Below are 16,953 nucleotides of genomic sequence, written 5' to 3' on the forward strand. Positions count from 1 at the left end.
GTACCCCGATCACTTATTAAAGCTTTCGGTGTTCCAAACCTTGCAAAAAGACGTTTTAAAAAGTTGACTACAACTCGTGCATCGTTAGTTGGGAGAGCTTGTGCTTCCGCCCATTTAGATACATAATCAATGGCTACGAGTATATATAGATTATTATGAGATTTTGGAAATGGACCCATAAAGTCAATACCCCAAATGTCAAATACTTCACATACTTGGATGACATTTTGTGGCATTTCATCACGTTGACTTATTTTTCCGGCCCTTTGACATGCATCACAGGATTTGCAAAGAAGGTGTGCGTCTTTGTAAATTGTAGGCCAATAGAATCCAGCTTCATAAACTTTTCTTGCTGTTAGTTGAGGCCCATAATGCCCTCCTGTTGGTCCTGTGTGACAATGGTTTAATATTTTACTAGCTTCATCTCCAAATACACATCGGCGTATTATTCCATCGGGACAACTTTTAAACAAATGTGGATCTTCCCAGAAATAGTGTTTTATATCACTGAAGAATTTCTTTCGTCTTTGGTACGATAATCCTTTTTCAAGGAATCCACAAACTAAGTAGTTTGCATAGTCTGCAAACCATGGGATTTCTTTATAATCTATCTTCAATAGATATTCATCAGGAAAGTTGTCTTGTATGGCCGATTCATTTAGAACTTCTAACTCAGGATTTTCAAGACGAGAAAGATGATCAGCGGCGAGATTTTCTGCTCCTCTTTTATCTCGGATTTCAATATCAAACTCTTGTAAGAGTAAGATCCAACGGATTAATCTTGGTTTAGCATCTTGTTTTGAAAATAGGTATCTAAGAGCAGAATGGTCGGTATAGACCACCGTTTTTGCTAGAACGAGATATGATCGAAATTTGTCAAAAGCAAAGACAATAGCAAGGAGTTCTTTTTCAGTAGTTGTATAGTTTGTTTGTGCTCCTTGTAATGTCTTACTAGCATAATATATAGGTTGAAATCGTTTTTCAATCCTTTGTCCTAAAACGGCTCCCATTGCAAAATCACTTGCATCGCACATTAGTTCAAATGGTAGATTCCAATTTGGTGTTATCATGATTGGTGCATTAGTGAGTTTCTCTTTAAGAATATTAAAAGATTTGATACACTCATCTGAAAAGATGAATGGCGCATCCTTTTCTAGGAGTTTATTCATAGGAGTGGCAATTTTAGAAAAATCTTTTATGAAACGTCGGTAAAAACCGGCATGCCCTAGAAAACTCCTAACTCCTCTAACATTGGTGGGATGTGGAAGTTTAGCAATTACATCTACTTTAGCTCTATCCACTTCAATTCCTTCTTTTGAAATTTTATGTCCAAGAACGATGCCTTCTTTAACCATGAAATGACATTTCTCCCAATTAAGTACTAGATTTGATTGTTCGCATCTAATTAGCATTCGTTCCAGATTAACTAGACATGATTTAAATGTATCACCGAAGACTGAAAAGTCATCCATGAATACTTCCATGCATTCTTCTATCATGTCGTGAAAAATCGCCATCATACACCTTTGAAAGGTTGCAGGGGCGTTACAAAGTCCAAATGGCATGCGTTTGTAAGCAAAAGTACCATAAGGGCACGTGAATGTGGTTTTCTCTTGATCTTCGGGTGCTATTGGAATTTGAAAATATCCGGAAAATCCATCTAGAAAACAATAGTAACTATTTCCGGCTAATCTTTCCAACATTTGATCTATGAAAGGTAAGGGAAAGTGATCTTTTCTGGTGGCGTCATTTAATTTTCTATAATCAATACATACACGCCATCCTGTTACAGTCCTAGTAGGAATAAGTTCATTTTTCTCATTTGTAATGACAGTCATGCCACCCTTCTTAGGTACGCATTGAACTGGGCTTACCCATGGACTATCAGAAATTGGATAAATTAAACCTGCATCTAGCAGTTTAATAATCTCTTTCTTAACTACATCTTGCATATTAGGATTTAGTCTTCGTTGGCGTTGCACATACGTTTTATGACCTTCTTCCATAAGGATTTTATGTGTGCAATACGAAGGACTTATTCCTTTAATATCATGAATCTTCCATGCAATGGCTGGTTTATGAGCTTTTAACACAGAAATGAGTTGTGATTTCTCATTTTCAGTAAGAGAAGACGATATTATTACAGGTAATTCAGATTCACCATGTAAATAAGCGTATTCCAAATGGTTTGGAAGTGGTTTTAACTCTAATTTCGGAGGTTCTTCTATCGATGATTTATATCGATATCTGTCTTCTTCTTTTAGCATTTGAATTTCTTCTGTTGTTGGTTCATATCCATTATTCATAAGTGTAGCTAACATTTCAGCTTCATCAATTGGTTCAGTTCCTTCTCCTACAGAACATTCTCCCGTTCCTTGTAATTCTGGAAATTCTTCTAACAATTCAGCATATGGATCTACAGTTTGAATATAATAGCATGTATCATCTGCAGATTGCGGTTGTTGCATGGCTCTATCCACTGAAAAGGTAACACTCTCGTCCTCTATACTTAGGGTCAGTTTCTTATTGAACACGTCTATTATTGCTTTAGCCGTGTTTAAAAATGGTCTTCCTAATATGAGAGGTACTCGAGAATCTTCTTCCATATCCAGAATAACAAAATCTACTGGAAATACTAAAGTACCAACTTTAACTAGCATGTTCTCCATTATCCCTCTAGGATATTTTATTGATCTATCGGCTAGTTGTATGCTTATTCTGGTTGGTTTCAATTCTCCAAGGTCTAGTTTAGCGTATAGTGAATACGGCATTAGATTTATACTAGCACCTAAGTCTGCCAATGCTTCTATTGAACTAAGACTACCCAGAAAACATGGAATTGTGAAACTTCCTGGATCAGATAGTTTTTCTGGTATCTTATTCAACAGCACTGCTGAACAATTAGCATTCATAGTAACAGCCGAGAGTTCTTCCATTTTCTTTCTATTTGAGATTAGATCTTTCAAGAATTTAGCATATCTTGGCATTCCTGAAATCACATCAATGAAAGGAAGATTTACATTTATCTGTTTAAACATATCCAAAAATTTGGATTGCTCGGCTTCAAGTTTCTCTTTCTTCATTTTACTCGGATAAGGAAGTGGTGGTTGGTATGGTTTAACATAAGGTTTATCCTTAACTGTGTTATCTTCATTAACCTTTTCAACTACCGGTTCTTTTTCCTTATCTTGATCAGGTTGTGGTTCTTGTGGAGTAGGAATAGTTTCATCAGAAGTTACAGGTATTTCAGGTGGTTTAAGTGTTGTACCACTTCTTGTGGTAATAGCTTTAGCTGTTTCATTCCTGGGGTTAGCATTTGTATCACTAGGTAGACTTCCCGGTTTTCTTTCACCTATTAACCTTGCTAGGTTACTCACTTCTTGTTCCAGATTTTGAATAGAAGCTTGTTGATTTCTAAATGCTTGAGCATTTTGTTCATTAGTTTGTTTTTGAGATGTGAAAAACTGCGTTTGAGTTTCAACTAGCTTCGTCATCATATCTTCTAAATTCGGCTTTTTATCATCGGTTTGTTGTGGTGGTTTGTTTTGAAAATTTGGTCTTTGCTGATTGTAAGTATTATTGGATACTTGTTGATTGCTAGGACCTTGTTGGTTGTTGTATGGAATATTTCGGTTATAATTCTGGTTTTGATTGTAAATTGGTCTTGGCGGTTGATAATTATTCTGATAATTATTTCCAGGCCTTTGGTTTATGTATGAAATATTCTCTCTTTGTTCCATTGTTAATTCAATACTGAGACAATCTTTTGTCAAATGTGGTCCTCCACACTGCTCACAACTAATTCGTATAGCGTGAATATCTTTAGTCATCTTTTCCATTCGTCTCTCCACAGCATCTATCTTTGCGGAAATGGAATCTAAGTCATGGCTAGAATCGGCTCTAGCTGCTTTAGATGATCTAATGATGTCTTTTTCTTGGTGCCACTCATGTGAGTGGGAAGCAGTGTTATCAATAATTTTGTAAGCATCAGTTTCGGTTTTCTTCATAATAGAACCACCAGCTGCTATATCTATGTCTTTTCTTGTAGTGATGTCGCATCCTTGGTAGAATATTTGTACTATTTGACAGGTGTCTAAACCATGTTGCGGACATCCTCTTAACAACTTTCCATATCTTGTCCACGCCTCATATAGAGTTTCATTTGGTTTCTGTGTGAACGTAACAATTTCTGCTTGAAGTCTTACGGCTTTATATGCAGGAAAGAATTGTTTAAGAAATTTGTCAACTAAAACATCCCATGTATCGATCGCCCCTTCAGGTAATGATTCCAACCAATCTTTGGCTTCTCCCTTTAAAGTCCAGGGAAATAACATGAGATATATCTGTTCATCCTCCACTTCTCGGATTTTAAATAGTGTGCAGATCCTATTAAAGGTACGTAGATGTTCATTTGGATCTTCCTTCGACGCACCACTAAATTGGCATTGATTAGTCACCATGTGTAGAATTTGTCCTTTTTAATTTCATAATCTGGCGCATTAATGTCTGGATGAGTAATTGCGTGACCTTGGCCAGTGCGTTTAGCTCTCATTCGGTCTTCCATACTTAAAGGTTCCAGATTCTCCATAATTGAATTTGTTGAATCGGTATCACTAGATGATTCTGATTTAATGGTTCGTTCCTCAACAATCTCTGTTTGAATGATTGGTGGCTCCGGAGGAAAATTTAGTGGTTCAGGATCTACGAACCGTTCCTGAATATTTTTCGGATTCTCAATTGTGAGGTCGGGTTCAAAAAATGGATTATCGGAAATTTGAACTGAAGTACTTGGTTGACTGGATGACGATTCTAAAGAAAAATCAACGGCGGTTATATTTGTTAAATGTCTTGATCTAGTTACAGGTGGTGAACGTACAAAAGGTGATGAACGTCTTGCTCGGTGCATTCACTGAATATCCTATTAGTTTTAAAAAGGAAAGAAAAATTATAATAAGTTATCCAATCAATAGACTTTTCTGATTTTGCCCACGTTTCGAATAGCCAAAAGATGCAGCAGAGGGGCAGGATTCGTTTGGTCTCAATATAATTGAGGACTGTTTGGCTCCAATAACCCGGTCCACGTACAAATCCAACTATTACTACGAACCAGAAAATTTTGATGTCTATCAATTTAACCACTTAAAATAAATTTTCGTAATTTTAAGAAATTTAGATAAGAAGTAGAAAAAAATTCTAAGTCCTAAAAACTAGAATGGCGAGAAATAAGAGAGAAAAAGAGTTCGTCGCAAAAGGTCGAAAAAGAAAAAATGGTTGAAAAATAAAAGGTGACGGAAAAATAAAAGAAACTTATCAAAACTTAAAAATACTTAACTAACCTAACCTTATTACTACAACTAACTTAAAATTATAATCGCAAATTGAAATTACTAATTGGAATGATAATTGATACATAGTAAAAGTGTCTAAAAATATTAAAGCTTACAGGAAAAACTAAATCCCAAATGGAAATAACTTAAAAAGAAACTAAAACTTAAAAAGGCGTCGCAAAATTCTAAAGCACCTAAATCTTAGTCTAAAGAAAAAGCACTTAAGGAATTCTACGGCAAAGCCTAAAAATCTAGGAGTAAAAATAACTATAGCAAAAACTAAGTTTAAAATTAAATATGAGAGAAAAATACAAATATTATGCTACAACGATTAAAAAGGGACAAAATATAAAAATATACAAAAAGTTGTAAAAAGTACAATTTTTATAAAAATATTATTTTATATTATTTATTTAATAAAACTACTAATTTTACAATTTAATAAAACTAATTAATACTAAATACATAAATTAAATAAAAAGTAAAAGTAAAAATAAAACTAATAATAATAATAATAATTAGGGTTAAATAATAATTATAATTAATAATAAACCGTAATTAATGCTGGTTTAGGGTTTTTTGTCGCCTGTCAGAAAGCCTCCGCGAGTTGCGGTATTTAGTGCTTCAAACCCCGCGAGTGGCGGGGTTTCAAATTTCAGCTGACAGGTTTCAAATTCGACGCGTTTTTTCTTTATTTTTTTATTTATTTTATTTTCTGTTTTCTATTTTTATATAAATAAAAGATATTTAAATAAAACTTATATTTTTATAAACTAAAATAAAAATAAAGAAACTTATAAAACTTAAATATTTAACAAAATCTTAAAAAATACTTATATTTTTGTTTTTCTTTTTATATTTTTGAATAATTAAAACGTATTTTTACAAAAACGAATTTTTAATAGAAGTAAAATAAAAATCTTTTTTTTTTATTATTATTAGCGTTGCGCTTCCGGCTTTTAAGATAATTCCCCGGCAGCGGCGCCAAAAATACTTGATGTCATGCGAGGTGTATATAAAATAGTTATTAATTTTAGCAGAGAAATACTATTAAATACGATACAATTTTACACAAGATATTTATTTATTTATAGAATGGATATACTTAAACCTTGCTACAACACTTATAGGCAGTGTACCTAATCGTACAGTAGTGTAGTTTTTAGTAAGTCCGGTTCGTTCCACAGGGAAATCTTTAAACAAAGCTCAACGCTATATTAGTTTACTTTTATAAAAATACAAACATATATATAAGTAATATTATTATTATAAAGGGGGGTTTTTACCGTTTAATGACCGGTTTGTCGATTTTAAGACTTTAGTCGCAGTTAAAACCTAATGTAAAATATAAAATAAATACAAGACTTAATTTAAAGCGTAAAGTAAATAACGATAATGAAATTGCAAATAATAAAAGTGCGATAAAATAAAAGTGCGATTAAATAACAATAAATAAAAGTGCGATAATTAGAAGTGCAATTAAATATAAAATAAAGGAAATTAAATATGAAATAAAAGAATTATGCTATTTTAAACTTCCGTAATCATGATGTTTGACGTGTTGATTTTAGTTTTATGCCCATGGGTTAATTGTCCTTTGTCCTGGATTATTTAATATGTCCGTCTGGTTTTTGTCCATAACAGTCCATCAGTCATAAATATAAAGTGCGAGTGTCCTCATCAAATTATTCTTATACCCGAAGTTAAATATTCCAACTAATTGGGGATTCGAATTGTAACAAGGTTTTAATACTTTGTTTAATGAATACACCAGGTTATCGACTGCGTGTAAACCAAGGTTTTACTACTTTGTTAACAATTACACCAATTACCCTTGAATGTAATTTCACCCCTGTTTTAATTATTCTAGTGGCTATTAATCCATTCCCGTGTCCGGTTAAATGAACGATTATTCGTACATATAAATACCCCGCCCATCGTGTCCGATCGAGTGTATATGGTAATTTATAGGGACGCCCAATTGTAAATCTTTATATTAACATTAACAAACTATCATTTAGTTAAACAAATATAAAGCCCATTAATAGCCCATAGTCTAATTTCCACAAGTGTCGTTCTTTTGTCCAAACCCCAATTATGGTATAAAGCCCAATTACCCAATTTTAGTAATTAGCCCAACATCATGATTACTTCGTTTTAAATAAGCATAATAATAACTTAGCTACGAGACATTAATATAAAAAGGTTGAACATAACTTACAATGATTAAAAATAGCGTAGCATTACACGGGCAGAATTTCGACTTACATCCTTACAACATTTGCTAACATACCCTTATTATTAGAATTATAATTAAAATTAAAATATAAATTATAAATATAAATATAAATTTTACGTATGAATGAGGAAGAAAAAGATGATGATTTTGATCAGAATTCGGTTGGCTTTATAGGCAGTTTTCAAATTTAGGTCTCCGCGACTCGCGGTGAATTTTGCCTTCAAACTCCGCGAGTCGCGGAGTTTGAAATTCCAGCTCACATCTTGGAGTCTTTCTCTGCCGACGGTTTTTATTATATATATAATATATATATAATTAATATAATTAATTATATATTATATTATATTTATATACATAGTTAACTTGTAATTTTTAGTCCGTTGCGTCGAGCGTTAAGAGTTGACTCTGGTCCCGGTTCCGGATTTTCGAACGTCCTTGCGTACAATTTTATATTTTGTACTTTGCGTTTTGAATCTTGTACTCTTGTAATTTCGAGACGTTTCTTATCAATAATTGGAACCTTTTTGATTGTCTTTTGTACTTTTGAGCTTTTTGGTCGTTTGCGTCTTCAATTCGTCGAATCTGTCTTTTGTCTTCACCTTTTATTATTTAAACGAATATCACTTGTAAATAGAACAATTGCAACTAAAAGCTTGTCTTTCTTGAGGAATAATGCTATGAAATATATGTTCATTTTTAGCATTATCAGCCTAACAAACCCCATCCGAGGTACGGATGCTTTAGTACTTCGATTTTTATACAGACGAGAGGATTCTGTTATACAGACGAGAGGATTCTGTTTTGGGGATATTCTATATGCATCTAGTTAATGTCGGTTACCAGGTGTTCACCATATGAATGATTTTACTTTAATGCAGATGAGAGGATTCTGCTTGAGGATTATGTTTATGAAAAATGAAAATCTTGTGGTCTATTATATTATTGGAAATGATTTTACCTTTATGCAGACGAGAGGATTCTGCTGTTGGAATTATGTTTAATAAAAATCTTGTAGTTTATTAAAATAATGAAAATGAATTATTATGATAAACTAATGAACTCACCAACCTTTTGGTTGACACTTGAAAGCATGTTTATTCTCACGTTCGAAAGAAATCTTCCGCTGTGCATTAGCTCATTTTAAGGATATTACTTGGAGTCATTCATGGCATATTTCGAAAGACGTTGCATTCGAGTCATTGATTTCATCAAGATTATTATTAAGTCAATTATAGTTGGATGTATTATGAAATGGTATGCATGCCGTCAACTTTAGATGTGAATAAAGTTTGTCTTTTAAAAAATGAATGCAATGTTTGTAAAATGTATCATATAGAGGTCAAATACCTCGCGATGTAATCAACTATTGTGAATTGTTTATAATGTATATGAACGGGTCCTTTCACAGGTGTCCTGATGATTAGGGATTGTAAGGTGAAAAAGAATAAGCCGAAAATTTGGGGAAAAGGAAAAGGCAAGTCAATTGCTAAGAAGAAAATTCCACCACCTCCCAAGAAAGAAAACCCAGCGAAAGATGCCGAATGTTTCCACTGTGGAAAAGTTGGGCACTGGAGGAGGAACTGTCCTTCCTACCTATCTGAGTTGAGAAAATACAAAGCTGGCCAGACCAGTAAATCAGGTATATTTCATATACAATTATATACTTTTTCTAGTGATTCCTGGATTTTTGATACTGGTTGTGGTACTCACATCTGTAACAATATGCAGGGAATGAGAAGAAGTAAGAGACTGAAGAAAGACATACTAGACTTAAGAGTGGGCAATGAGGCTCGAGCTGCTGTTGAAGCTATCGGCACCTATGAGCTTACTCTACCTAGTGGTCTTATTATTTTGTTGGAACAATGTCATTATGCTCCAAGTATAACGAGCAATGTAATTTCAGTGTCTCTTTTGAAAAATGTTGGTTTTGAACTTACATTTACGCACTTTGGTATTTCAGTTCCTAAGAATAATGTATTTTATTTTAATGTTATTCCACGTGATGGTATTTTTGAAATTGATATGCATGGTGTGATTTCAAATAATAATTCTGTATATACTTGTACTGCCAAATGATTCAAGCAAGACTTGAACAAGACCTATTTATGGCATTGTCGTTTTAGTCATATAAATAAGCCATGCATTTCAAAACTTCAATCGAATGGGCTTTTGGAATCAACTGGCTCTGAGTCATTTGATTTATGCGAGTCATGTTTATGTGGAAAGATGATAAATGCTCCTTTCTCCAGTTTAGGTGAGAGAGTTGAAGATCTTTTAGGACTAATACATACTGATGTATGTGGCCCTTTTAGACCTATGTCTAGAAATGGTGAATCATACTTCGTTACATTTACTGATAATTATAGTAGATATGGTTATGTTTACTTGTTGAAACATAAACATGAAGTTTTTGAAACATTCAAAATCTTCCAAAATGAAGTAGAGAATCAACTTGGAAAGACCATTAAAGCCCTTCGCTCTGACCGGGGAGGGGAATATATGAGTTAAGAGTTTTTGGACCACCTGAAGAATTGTGGGATTGTCTCACAGTTCATTCCACCTTACACACCACAGCACAATGGTGTGTCGGAACGGAGGAATCGAACTTTACTTGATATGGTTCGATCTATGATGAGTCTAACTACTCTACCGATGTCTTTTTGGGGTTATGCATTAGAGTCTGCTGCACGCATACTCAATATGGTTCCAACCAAGAAGGTAGAAAAGACACCATATGAGTTATGGCATGAAAAGAGTCCTAAGTTGTCTTATTTGAAAGTCTGGGGTTGTGAAGCGTATGTGAAAAGTGACACATCAAACAAGTTAGAATCCAGAGGTATCAAATGTCACTTTGTGGGATACCCAAAGGAAACAATGGGTTACTATTTTTACTACCAAGATGAAAACAAAGTGTTTACTGCTCGGTTTGCTGAATTCTTTGAAAGAGATCTTCTCTTACAAGAAGTCAGTGGGAGTAAAGTAAATCTTGAGGAAATTCAAGAATCACAAAGTAACACACCTTCTGAAGGCACTAGCCAACCGCACGTTAAATCTGAACACACTGTTGATAAGCCAGAACGTGTTGCACCTATACTTCATAGATCTAGTAGAACTCCTCATCAACCTGAGAGGTTAAATCTTCTGATTAATTCAGATGAACCTCATATAGGGGATTATGATGAACCCTCTAGCTACGGTGAAGCCATGTCAGATCCAGAATCTAACAAATGGCGAGATGCTATGAAGGAAGAGATTCAGTCCATGAAAGATAATCAAGTATGGGACTTGATTGATCTTCCACCCAATTGCATGACAGTGGGCAGTAAATGGGTCTTCAAGAAGAAGGCTGACATGGACGATAATGTAAATACTTTTAAGGCTCGGTTAGTGGCAAAAGGTTATACTCAAACTCAAGGAATTGATTATGAGGAAACTTTTTCACCAATCGAGAGCATTAAATCAATTAGGATACTTATTTCCATAGCTGCTTTTCATGATTATGAAATATGGCAAATGGATGTCAAAATTGCTTTCCTAAATGGCGACCTAAGCGAGGATGTATATATGATTCAGTCGAAAGGGTTTGTGAATCCTAAGCATCCTACTAAAGTATGCAAGCTTCTAAAATCCATTTATGGATTAAAGCAAGCATCCAGGAGCTGGAATCTTAAGTTTGATCAGAAAATTAAAGAGTTTGGTTTTTCTCAAAACCAAGATGAGCCCCGTGTTTACATTAGAGCTAGTGGGAGCAAATTTGTCTTCTTGATCTTGTATGTTGATGACATACTACTTATTGGAAATGACATTCCAACTTTGCAAGATGTCAAATCTTGGCTTGGAACATGTTTTGCCATGAAAGATCTTGGAGAACCTAAGTATATTCTTGGAATTAGGATCTATAGAAATAGATCCAAAAGGCTTATTGGTTTGAGTCAAAGTACATACATTGATAAAATCTTGCGAAGATTTAACATGCAAAACTCCAAGCGCGGAGCATTGCCCATTCAAAAAGGCATAACCTTGAGCAAGTCTCAAAGTCCTATCACACCTAATGAGATAAGACGAATGAAATATGTTCTGTATGCTTCTGCTATAGGATCCATTATGTATGCCATGTTATGTACTAGACCTGATGTCTCGTTAGCTTTGAGTTTGACGAGTCGTTATCAACAGAATCCAGGTGAAGAACATTGGATTGCTATTCAGAGCATTCTTAAATATTTGCGGAGAACTAAAGATATGTTCTTGGTTTACGGTGGTTTGGAAGAAGAGTTGAGTATTAGATGTTATACAGATGCTAGTTTCCAAACTGGTCGAGATGATTCTCGATCCCAGTCAGGGTATGTCTTTGTCATGAATGTCGGGGCAGTTGATTGGAGAAGCTCAAAGCAGAGCACAGTTGCACAGTCTACAACGGAAGCAGAATACATTGCTGCCTCAGAAACTGCTCAAGAAGCTGTCTGGATTAGGAAGTTTATTGCTGAACTCGGAGTAGTTCCCAGCATTGAATCCCCTATGGAAATGTACTGTGATAATTCAAGTGCTATTATACTTGCGAAAGAATCACGTGTACGTAAAGGTAGCAGACACATTCTTCGAAAGTTTGACTACATTCAAGAAGTCGTTGAGAGGAATGATATTAGTATTCTTAAGGTTCATACAGATGATAATGTGGCTGACCCGTTCACGAAGCCCATGACACACAATAAGCATGATGATCATGCTAGTAGTATTGGACTTCGTTATGCTGCTGATATTTTTAATTTGTAATTTAGTATTTGGATATTTTTAGAACATTAAACAGTTTTATCATAATGAATTGATATATTTATGGTATGATCGTTTTCATATATATCACTGTGTTCTATATTAGCATGTTTAATCCATGAGTAATTGTTGATTATTCAAAATCTCCATAATCAATCATGTTATGGGAATAACATGAATTAAGATTAATATGAAGTTTTTGGTTATATTTATTGATGATAAATAGTTAACTTGTAGAGACCAAAATTCATATGTATTCATTGATGATGAATGTTGGAATGACCCATCCGAGATGTCACTACATGGATCATTGTCAATAGTGAATCTTTTAGTGATTATGTCTTTATGTCCTTTGACTTGAGATGCACGCCAGTTTTGATGTGTGAAACATTGTACTTTGATATGGTTAAACGCTGTCCTGAATAAGGCTGTTATAAAGGCCATTATTGGGTATAATGTAAAGCTCGTGATAGACACGTGTATGCAATAAAGGATTTGTTCCTCTAAAATGTTTGGAGTTAGATACTTTTTGAGCTCCTCGATGAATGAATAAGATATTTGTGTGGCCGCACCCAGATGTAATTAAGATGATACTTAATTAATTTGGTGATCTAATTCAGTTCTAAGATCGAGAAACAAAATTGTTAAACAAATGAGAATGACCGATGATCCATATCTCAAGTTTAACTAAAGTATCTGAAACAAAATGACGAATGACATTTAAAACTTACCATAAACAGTTTCGAGAAACTACCCTCACATGAATTTGGGGACAATGACGTGTTGCTAGACGCTTACCATTGTTTGTATAGTTACTTGGTGTTATGCCATGCACAAGTGAGAGTCTGTAGGATTAATGTGCAAGGTACAACATATAACTATATAGCCAACCTCATTTGAGCCTTCAGGGTCACACACATATATACCGAGACGTCAAATAAAATATATATATGATGTATATATATTACTCAAGTAACAAAATAGTAAATCGAAATTAATTCATTTACTATTCATCTAAATAGTAAATGAATCGAAATTAATTAATTTACTATTCACATGAAAGCGACATGATAGAAATTATTAATTATAAGTTACATAATATACCCCTAAAATATTTGAGAAATACGACTTTATGATATATATTTGTTCTAATTTGGATTCACGAGTTAATTCATAAAGGTTAACGGGTGTTTTGAAAAAAATATCTATATATATTTGGTGCAAGAAATATTAACGTAGATCTCATTCTTTCGGTGAACTAAAAAAAAACACACATTACATATTATTGGTTTCATAATATTAACCAAAGGTTGATTAATATTACTTGGGTTTGGACTAGCATCCATTGACGGTCGTATGAAGTGTAGTGTGAACTATCCAAAGAGACGGTCATATTTTTGATCGAAGTTGATCGAAAGTTTCTCTCCGTCTCATCAATTTCTCCAAGAAATGTATATCGTTAACTCTACTTTTGTTTTATATTCATGACAATTATTATGGGTAACTGGATCATTGGGAAAGATTAATCGTGTGCATGTTTTATTAAATAAGTGAATATTTAATCTTATAAAATTTTGTTCATAAAATAATAAAAGATTATTATTTTAACTATCCGCTGCGTTAATCTGAATTGTTAAAAGTATACACGATTTTCCATCAGGTTAGGTAATACGGAGTATACTTTTGGATCAATTAAAATTTTCATTAACTGTATGGTATACAAAATATTATATTCCGTATATCTCTATCATTCAATTATGTACATATACATATATACTTGTTCTCCTGGTGGTTGTTACGAGATGACCTGAAAAATCATCCATCAAAACAACCCAAAAATCTCCATATACTACTTGTACATTTTATCAATTTATTAAGATTATTATGATATACAGAACTATGGAAGAAACTATCTGAACTTAGGGATGAAATATCTTCCTGCCCAATCTTAGCAATCTTTGAATCAATGGAAGCGTTAGAACACACATCTTCGTCATTGTTGTTGCCACTTTTACGCATATAGAAACTTCTGCTCCCAATCTCTCCAATCATGTATGATCTATCCAAACCTATATTTGATAAGACAATCATATAATATAGATTAAAACATAAAAAGGGTGGTATTGCATTACTTAAATTAGAGTCAAAAACCATAAGCAAGAGGGACTTGCATTGAAGACTAAAGTTGGAGTGGTGCAACTCAAAAGAAGTCATGGCATCTTGATCAAGTTTAGGACTCCTTCCTTCTGCATTATATTTGTTCATCACAATTTGTATTGTTTGGTCGACACTTGAACCCAACTTCACCATAGCTCTGACTGGTCCAACACTTCCCTCGACCATCACCTTAACTACAACTTTTGCATCTTTATTGTACCCCTGCAACACTAGATACATGTAAATGAACCTCCATGCTAATAGACTACACAATTTGCCATAGAAAAACAATATACTTTAGTCCATTGGGATTGAACTTAGGTCTCTACTCGAATTTCCCAAATACCCACAACTAGGCTACCCCCAAAGGCCCAAAGTAAACCTCTTTTGACCTAATAAATAAAATACACTCAATTTCATAAACACGGTTTGATGTATCTTCTAACAATAGCGAAACTGATCAGTAACCAAATACTTTCAAATACAAAATCATATTTTCAAATTATTATTACATGACATTGCTTCCTGACTGTTTCAATAAAATTTATAAAGAAAATAATGAGTTTAAAGAAAGGTCAAAACATATGATCATTTAAAGCTAGAAACGTCAAACAACAAGACGTGGAAAATATCTGGTTCTTGCAAATGTCATTTTCTCTTGAAATTTGACTAAAAATATCATTTATATAGTGGGACATGAAAGTCAGGAAATTGACTGCCATGAAAATAGCATTATAAAAACCGAGTTTGGCGTCCCCACCAACCGGCGGTCCAGGTCAAGTGAAAATTATGTAAATGATTAAAGAGAAGACGTACAGATAATAGATTGAACCATTTTTTCTGTTTTAAACACGATCTGTGTCCCCAAACCACCAAGTTATATTTTTTCGACCCGACCCGTTTTACTTTTTTCCGAGGTTAAAATTTTCACTTCAACCCCTTAACTATGGATATTTCATACTTTCACCCCTATGGAGCGGGGACACCTTTTCTCGTCTAAAAATGTTTTTGATAAAATTATCAAATAAAAAATATTCAATTAAAAATACTTATTGTTGAGCATATATGAAAAAACGTTGCGTTTCATCCCGGTTGCATCTCTATTTTCTAGTAGTTAATATTAGTAGTAATATTCAATATATTTTTAGAAACATCCAAATTAATTTGCTTCATATAGATAGATATGTTTGTATCTACCACTTACGTTGATCATTTAAACTCCAAGTTATATTTGTACCTAAGCCGTAAGTAAAGTTTAAAATATAAAACTAAACAAATTAACTTGCATTTTCTGTTATAATTTGTATATATATATATATATATATATATATATATATATATATATATATATATAATCGAAATTGAAATTGTAGCAGTTGAATAACAATAATAATAATTTATGTTAAATTACCTTACTAATTTTATCAGGCGAATTAGGGAACAACTCCGGGGATGACGAAAATACATTCGCAGCAATCCGATTTTGAAACATCAGGCAACTACTGTCGCTTGGCGGAGTCAAACGGTGGTGTTCGTCACCGGCGATGGAGATACCGGCGGCCAATAGAGTAGGTTCGGAGTTGCATCTCTTGATTAACTTGGAATACGACTTTATGTTCGATGATCGCTTAGTAACTGTTTTCCGATGAGTGGAGTGATTATGTGACGGATGAGGAGGTTTGATTCTGTGGCTGATCGGAAATCGTCGACGGAGAAGCTTCTCTGACATTGATAGCGTGTGGATATAGGGATATAGATACAGATGGCGTGTATGTATAGTTTTTGGGAAGGGAATAAAGGGGGGAAAATGTATTATGGTTGCTTAAGGAAGAGGCAATAAATTGTTTGATGGAGGTCGCACATTGCTTCTCCTATTTTAACTTTGATTATAAAATTATAAAATATATTATTCGTCCCAAATTAATAGTTCTGTTTTAACTTTTCAAAGTCTTGTTTTTTCAACTTTGACTTTAAATATTTTTTTTGTGTTATTTAATATTTGATCAAAATTATATGAATAGATTGGGTTTTAGATATACTTCTTATTAGTATAACTTTCATAAAATATTATTTGACGTATATAAATATATTTAAGGTCAAAGTTGAAAAATGAAGACTTTGAAAAGTCAAAACAGGACTATTAATTTGGGACGGAAGGAGTATTAATTATTTAATAGTTAAATAGTTAAACCATCACAAGATAGTCACGTGCATGTCTTGAGCTCTTGCGAGAGGTCTGATGTTCGAATCATGTCTACGATAAATATTTTGCAGTGCTCAGAGAAGAGTTGAAAACAGCCAGAGAGTAATCTTTTGAACTGTTTATATCAAAATGGAGTCAAATTGCTCGTCAGATTACTCGCCTTCAAAGATAGCTCGAACATGAAAAACTTTTTACCTTATTTACAGTAATAGTTGATATACTCACCCTTTTTTTTCTTTTGTCTAAATGTGTATTACCAG

At 33.6% G+C, this 16,953-nt stretch overlaps 1 protein-coding gene across 1 annotated transcript; it reads right to left on the reverse strand.

The window, feature by feature from the left end:
• Positions 1–14,003: 14,003 nt before the first annotated feature.
• On the reverse strand, positions 14,004–16,365 carry LOC139857482 (uncharacterized protein At4g22758-like). Its single transcript, XM_071846255.1, has 3 exons — positions 15,902–16,365; positions 14,505–14,712; positions 14,004–14,402 (listed from the first exon to the last, which is right to left on the reverse strand). The coding sequence occupies exons 1-3, from the start codon at positions 16,217–16,219 to the stop codon at positions 14,149–14,151; spliced, it is 780 nt and encodes a 259-aa protein (XP_071702356.1). The 5' UTR covers positions 16,220–16,365; the 3' UTR covers positions 14,004–14,148.
• Between the last annotated feature and the right edge of the window lie 588 nt (positions 16,366–16,953).

This window comes from Rutidosis leptorrhynchoides, chromosome 7 (genome assembly GCF_046630445.1).
Source record: "Rutidosis leptorrhynchoides isolate AG116_Rl617_1_P2 chromosome 7, CSIRO_AGI_Rlap_v1, whole genome shotgun sequence".
Classification (NCBI taxonomy): domain Eukaryota; kingdom Viridiplantae; phylum Streptophyta; class Magnoliopsida; order Asterales; family Asteraceae; genus Rutidosis; species Rutidosis leptorrhynchoides.